The sequence below is a fragment of the Phaethon lepturus genome, unplaced genomic scaffold (assembly GCF_000687285.1).
Source record: "Phaethon lepturus isolate BGI_N335 unplaced genomic scaffold, ASM68728v1 scaffold12118, whole genome shotgun sequence".
Lineage (NCBI taxonomy): Eukaryota > Metazoa > Chordata > Aves > Phaethontiformes > Phaethontidae > Phaethon > Phaethon lepturus.
This window is the reverse complement of record NW_010555548.1, coordinates 1-7,224: the sequence shown is the minus strand read 5'-3', so window position 1 is coordinate 7,224 and position 7,224 is coordinate 1. Positions and strand designations below refer to the sequence as shown.

The 7,224-nt window shown below is 44.5% G+C and overlaps 1 protein-coding gene across 1 annotated transcript; it reads left to right on the top strand.

Moving 5' to 3' along the window:
* Window positions 1-230: 230 nt before the first annotated feature.
* CWC25 (CWC25 spliceosome-associated protein homolog (S. cerevisiae)) lies at window positions 231-6,436 on the top strand (the record flags this gene model as incomplete). The annotated part of the gene is made up of 9 exons (XM_010292197.1): window positions 231-403; window positions 612-848; window positions 1,557-1,626; window positions 2,153-2,280; window positions 2,518-2,587; window positions 3,056-3,246; window positions 3,830-3,916; window positions 4,497-4,658; window positions 5,916-6,436. Coding segments are annotated over 9 exons (1,233 nt in total), but the record flags the coding sequence as incomplete, so codon positions are not given.
* Window positions 6,437-7,224: the final 788 nt, after the last annotated feature.

The window sequence follows — 7,224 nt, the reverse complement described above, 5'->3', positions numbered from 1 at the left end:
GGGCTGGGCTCGCGGGTTCCCCGCCCCAGGCAGCGGGCGCGTCGGTCCCAGCGCGTCTCGGTGGGGTGGGAACGAGCGTGTCGCGTTGTCTGGGCCTCGGCCCCGGAGTGGAAAGGCTGCGGACGGGCCCGTCCCCGTGGCCCCTGGCGAGGAAAGGCCCGTGGGGGCGCGAGCGGGGCCTTTGGCGGCGTTTTATTAACGGTCCCGTCCCGGTCTCCCCGCTCCTGCAGAACTTGAAGAAGAGTTGGCACCCTCAGACCCTGCGCAATGTGGAGAAGGTGTGGAAAGCCGAGCAGAAGCATGAGGCTGAGCGGAAGAAGATCGAGGAGCTGCAGCGGGAGCTGCAGGAGGAGCGAGCGCGTGAGGAGATGCAGCGATACGCTGAGGACATGGGCACTGTGAGGTGAGGTGGTGGCCCCCAGACCGGTGGTTACCAGCCCTGCCCATCATTGGGCCACGGGTAATGTGTGGTGAGGTGGTCCAGGTGCTCGCGGTACCTCTGAGAGAGCCTTCGGTTTAATGTCTCTGATGCTAAAACGTTTCCACTCACCTTCATAAGCCAGTGTCTTAAAATTATGAGAAGGCAAATAAGATGGTCTTGTTTGCAACAGGAAAAGAGAAGAGAAGTTGGAGTGGATGTACCAGGGTCCTGGAGGCATGGTCAACAGAGAGGAATACCTTATGGGTCGCCCTGTGGACAAATACGTCTTTGAGAAGACAGAAGACAAGGATGCAGGCTGTTCCAATGAGACCGGTCTTCTCCCAGGCTCCATCTTTGCCAAGTCAGGTGCCAATTCTGTCCTGGATATGGCTAACAAAATCCGGGAGGACCCACTTTTCATGATAAGGTACTAAATGTGGAGCTAAAAGCAGTAGTAGATGAGGCAAAGCATCAGTATGAGCAACTTACTAAGAGCTGTCCTCCTTATAATTACCACTATTGTGTCTGTTCCTCAAAACTATGTCTGCCTCTTGGTGAGTTCTAGGCTGTCGGTGGCAGTCCTGGCCGCAGAGAGGTCATCAGCCACTTAAATGATAATAGGATTTTGATTGTGTGTTCTAGACACAGCAACATAATGTCAAATAACATATTTGAGTCAATTTACTGCTTTTGGATAATTTTGCTGTTGTGATTTCAAATCTAAGATTTTGTGATCTGAAAGATCTGATGATCATTATATAGATCATCTAGCTTGAAATTGGTAAATACATATGAATGCAAAGATTGGTGTTCCACATTGATTCATCTCTGCCAGCTTAGCTCACCTTTTCATGTGGATGTGAATATATCTGGTCTGCTCTGAGAGTTCAGGCATTTATAAGCATTGTAGGCAGAATGATGGTAACAGAACAAATTTTTGTTTACACTACTAGTTGCACTCTTAAGTGGAGAAGAAAAGGACAGACTCGTCCTTAGTTGGATCTATTTTGCTGAATGTACATAACTTGCCTGTTTTGCTCCTTTATGTGTTTTCAGAGCTTGCACTTGATTGGTATCTTTCATGAAAATATGATATTTTCAGTTGCTTTAAAATACTAAATTTTTTCTGCTTTAGAAAGAGGGAGGAGGAAAAGAAGAGAGAAGTTTTGAATAATCCTGTTAAAATGAAGAAAATCAAAGAATTGGTAGGTGTATCTCAGTACTCTTTTACAGACTCAAAGCACAGAATACACTGAACGAAGGAGAGTATCATAGGTCAAAATGGTATCATTTAGGATAAGGAGCTGAGTCCCATTTCCTGACTCTTTCACAGGAAAAAAAAAATTCTGCTTTCTGTATTCCAGATACAATAGAACAAGGTTCTCTATCAGTCTCTCTGCAGGAACCAATTTCTCTTCCTTTCAACTCTAGTGTTATTTTCCTCCTCTTGCTCTCCCGGTGTGCTTTTTTTTTTTAGCTAGCGATTAATTGTTGGTTTAGTACCACAGAGTCATTGCAGACATAGGATTTGACATGCAGTGATACCAAACTGACACTAGGGAAGACTCCATTAAGCTCTTTAGTTTTGAGAGAGGACTTTAAATGGTTTAGGTTTCGTTTTGGGAGCCTTTCCACAGAGAACTCTGTTACTTTGACCCTTGCCTTCTGATACTGACTGCCCAAGCGTAGGGACATTAACTATTACTAATGAAACAGTGTCTTGCTTTATAGCTGCAAAACAGTTTAGATAAAAAAGAGAAAAAGAAGAAGAAAGAGAAGAAGAAGAAGCACAAGAAACATCGACGTCGCAGTTCTAGCAGTGAAAGTGACAGCAGTGATGAGGAGCGAAGCAAAAATAAGTATGTTTTGAGGTTTTGTAGTAAAAATACTTTGTTTCCTGATGAAGTTACCTGTTTTTCATGTAGTCTTTCAAATCCTCCTCAAATCCTCTAATTAATGCTCTTCATTGGTCTAAATGTTTTTTTATTGTTACTTTATTGGCTTCTTATCACTAAATTATTTTTATGACATTTTAATGTTAAAAAATATTCTTGAATTTCATCTGCTTCAAAAGTACTGTTCTGTCTTCTCTTTAGGTCTCAGAAGAGGATGAACAGTTCCTCCTGGAAATCTGCACCTTACAAAGTCCCAGGATATGGCTTGCAGGTAAGTACATGTGTTTCGCACAGCTCTTTTAGTAGCAAGTGCCCTGAGTTAGGGAAGAGCAAGAGTTTTGGTAGCTTGTTGCAAAACTGCTTCACCAGCTAGAAGAGGATTCTGAGTGGGTCATGGTATAATAAAGTTCAGATTCAATTTGGAGCCATCTCACCTTGAAACTAAAGTCTTTCAAATCCCAGTAGGACTTTTGTATGCTCTGAATTCAAGTTAAGTTTTACTTATTTTCTCTTCAGAGTCACACATCAGTTCAAATACTCTGTTTTGGCAGTTTCATTTACTGAACATCATACGGTGATGATCTTTTCAGACACAGGTGTTAATAAGAACCTGGGAAGTGAGAAAAGTAAACACATAGCACAACGTACCCTCCTTCCTCTGCTTAGCCTAGTCTGAGGCCTTACACTGTTGTTGTGCTCTTACAAGACATCTCTCCTGAAAGACACTTTTGAATTCCAGGTTAGAGACTCTGACCAGAGCCGCAGGTCTCGGAGCTCTCCAGCTGCCGGCCAGGAGAGGGCCCCCCACAAGCACCGGGATCGCTCCAGGTCCAGGAGCCAGTCCCGCTCCCCTCAGAGACGCTCTAGCAAGAAGAATTCAGAACAGTCTGGGTGCAGGGGGTCAAGATCACCTTCTAGACACAGTAAACAGTGAGTGTGGCTAACCTGGATAATGTAAACTTAGGGCTGCTGGTGGGGGAGTTCTCTAGAATCAAAATCCCTCTTATTCAGTCTCCTTCTACCACTTAAGAATTCCGACCATGTTATTGCTCAGTTCTGGGTGTAAAGGCAGGAGCTGTGCGGTTGTGCAAGAGTGCGGAAGCACACAAGTTAGCTCCTGGAGGGGCCAGGAACAATTGCTGGCTGCAATTGCACTCTCCATTTGGGACGCCTTCCTTCTAGGTACACCGTTTGATTATTGCGTGTCATTGTGCTTTATTTGGGCTAACGATTCTCTTTAAAGGGTATAATTGTTGAATTATCTTTACTAAATGCTGATAAAGTCAGGTACCAGGTATTTATTGTTTGCTGATGAAATAATTAAAACTGAGTAACAATAGATGGAAATTCACAGTATCTTAAGAGTCAGTAGAATTTGTTTTCACAGTGGACGGGTAACAGTCCTGCAGTTATAGGAGACGTCTTGGTTTCAGAATGTATACAGAAAGTCCAGGGAAAGTTTAGAGATGTGATGATGTATCTGTGCTAAAAAGAGGATATTTCTGGGTTACAGACATAGCAATCGGGAGGAGAAAGGGAGAGCTAGAACCCCTTCCCCTAAAAAGAGCTATCGACGACAGCATACTCTGGGTTACACAAGGTAAGCAAGATCTTGTTCCTGTGCTTTTGGATGGAAGTTGCCCTGGTGATTGTGAAACAGCTGGGTGTAATCTGTGAACTAAATTTTATTCTGTTGAGTATAGCAGATTGGACTGGATGTCCAGAAAGTCAGGCAGACAGTCCTGAAGTGCTCAGTTTGGTGCTCTTGAGCTTGATTGTTAGCCAACACCTTGGACAGCTTCCCAAAGCAGCTCACATGGTTGCTGATTCTCCATGTGTCTCGCATCACTGTGCAAGGCAGTAATGTGAAGTCAGTCTTTGTCCCACGGACTGTTAATTAGAAGCATTCTGTTTCACTGTCATCAGGAAAATATGACCCCAACAGCATCATCTTACCAGTCAGTTAAACACAAGAAGGCTGAAAAGAGGGAGAAAACCCTCTTTCTTGAGGGTGTGGTCAAGCAGAACATTTGGACATGTACTTACAAGCTTTGCTGATTTGCTATCAAAGAAGAAACCATGTTAACCACTCCTGATTTTGGGGATTATAAATCATCTTAAAGCACTGGGGGGCCCAGTGTGATGTTGATTCATAGCCGTGGTGTTTTCTACACAAACAGAAAGATCTCTCCAGAGGAGCTAGAGCGTAAACGCCAGGAAATGATGGAAAATGCCAAGTGGCGGGAAGAGGAGAGAGCAAACAACCTTAGGAAACACCGAAAGGAGGAGGAGCTGGAGCGGGAACTGGAGAAACTCGACTCCAGAGATGGGAAGTTCTTCAAGTGAGTGTATTTTATTATCTGCTTTTTCATTCAAGGGAAATACAGGCCACAGCTGCTCAGGAGTGAGTGGTGGCCTCAACATTTGAGGTGTTTCAGGTTATGGTATAGGATCCATCTCTACTGTGTTGTACAGTAGAACTAGTTGACATCTACTGTTCCCAAATTCTCTTCTTAACCCAAAAGATAGCTGTTTCTGTGATGGCCTTGGTAGTCAAACTTGGAAACCGGTGATCAGTTATTTTTTGTCACCCTGTAGAAGGCCTAGTAGTGTTTTACATGCAGATGTTAAAAAAGTTCTCAGTTTTTTAGGAGCTTGCAACAGTTCTAGGCCTGCAAGTCCACTGGGAGTCCATGTGCCAAGAGCTTGCGCTCAACAAGAAATAAGACCATTTCTAAATACAGGTGGTAACTTACAGTCCCTTGTGCACATGGCAGGCAAAGGAAATTGGAGTGGCACAAGGCCTTCCAGAAAGTGCAGTGGTGTGTGAGAAAGATCCTATGGCCAGTGTTGTATATTTTGGAGTTGCTGCAATGTAGTATTCTCCAGACTCTATAAATTAATCAGAGAATGTACACTTAATTCCTGAAGCTGCCTAGAACTAGGATCACATAAAAGGGTGCCTTAAAATCACAACAGATTTTCTCCATGAGCGAAATATTTTGTGGAGAGGGATTTTTGTGTGTTTCCCTGCACAGAAGAAACTGGTTGAGCTGACAGACTGTGTTTATTGGCATGTTGTTTGAAGAGGGAGATGGGCAGGAGGAGATCATTCAGAAAAGCACAGCAGTGTCATCTGAAGTAGTAAAAGTAAGTGAGTGTCACAAGCATCCCATCTCCCTCCTATAGCTAATGTAGTCATTTACAGCACAAGCTCTGGCGTTTGGGCTCCCAGAGGACCTCTGCCCTCAGTTCAGGAACACATTGCTTTTCCCTCGTTTGCTTCACAGAAAGCAACCAAGTCCCCTGTGGCAGATGCATTTGTAATTAACAGTTAGTTATATTTGGAAGATGGAGGAGACTTGAGAGCTACTGAAAATATATTTCTGAGCACTGACCTTAAATAAGGCATTGAATCTGTTACAGGCCAAACTAAGAGGTATTCAGTTCTTTCAGTGCAGACTTTAATAGGAAATAACTGGCTGGGTTTTATGTTAGATTGACTTAGGTAGATGACTTGGAGAGGATGAATCCTGCTGGAAGTGGTGTAATGTTTGGAAACAGATTCTGATTTCTTTCGTTGGTTCAATTTTCTGCAGTCGCTTAAAACTAGAGAGTGCATCTACTTCCACCCTAGAAGATCGGGTGAAACGCAATATACACTCCCTTCAGAGAACTCCCGCTGCCTTGGAAAAAAACTTTATGCAGAGATGAAACTTGTTCTTCCTCTGCTCCTGTGCAGAAGTTAAATGGACACTTATTCCCAAAGGTGAGAGACATCCCTCCAGCACAGACTTACTGCTCTCTACAGGAACAGTTACCATCTCTCAGAGAGGCGCTGGATTTCTGTGCTGCAGCCCACAGCGTGTTCTGGACTTCTGGCGTTGTAAATATATTTGTAATGAATATGACCTTGCAAGCAAACCTTTGCTGGAGAACTCGTGAGCCTTTGTATTCTATTTTTAACATATTGCCAGATATTTTCCTTCTCTTTCCACCTTGACTGGTATCATTTTCATAGTTACTACCAGCTTGTGCCAGGTGGTAACTGCTTTCTACATTGGGCAGGTTGTCCAAGCTTTTTATCTGACAGAGCAAAACACCTATTTTTGTTAGTCCTTAAAAGTCGAGACAGAACAAATTCACATGTGAGTTAATTTAATGGAATTCGATAAAGCTACGCAAGTGACAGACACAGCCCTGCTCGATACTGTCACCATTTCAGGTGTGGGTTTGGAGGGTGATGTTAGACAAGTCTGCAAAATACCTGTAGCCGTTATTTGGTTGCTCACAGATTTGAATGATGTTTGACCCAAAGGGAGCCGCTTCGAAGGGAAAGGAAATGAGCATAGCTGATACAGCAAATATATCTCTGGGATTTTGTAATGTAAGTAATGTGTATATGTACAGCAGTGTAGATTTTTTTTTTTTAATTAAGAAACTTTACTGTCATTTTTAAATGTTCTTTGTGGCCTTTGGGGGTGGGAGGTGCAGGGGTAAACGTTGCTGTCAAAGGGAAGGTTTTGTGAGGGCCCGGGAGGCGGTAACTGGCAGTAGCAGCCCCTTTTCCAGCGCGCAGGACCCGGCCCCGCCGGTCCCCGGGTGGGATCCACGGCGCGCCCCGCGCAGCCTCGGCCCCTCACTTTGCCCTTTAAAGGGTGGCATGTGACGTGTGTAGCAGTCCATTCATAATTCCAGGCGTCTTGCTCCTTACTGGCCCACTCAGAACGGGGCGGGGCGTGGGTATGTACGTCACGCCAACTGGGCGACACCATCTCCGGGAAGAGGAGGAGGGAAGGACGCTTTCTTTCCCCTTTCCCTCTTCCGCCGTCCAGCCCTTTCCGCTGATCCTTCTCTCGGCCCAAGGCGTGCTGTAGATTTCCCTGTTCCTGCCGCAGGCTGAGGCGG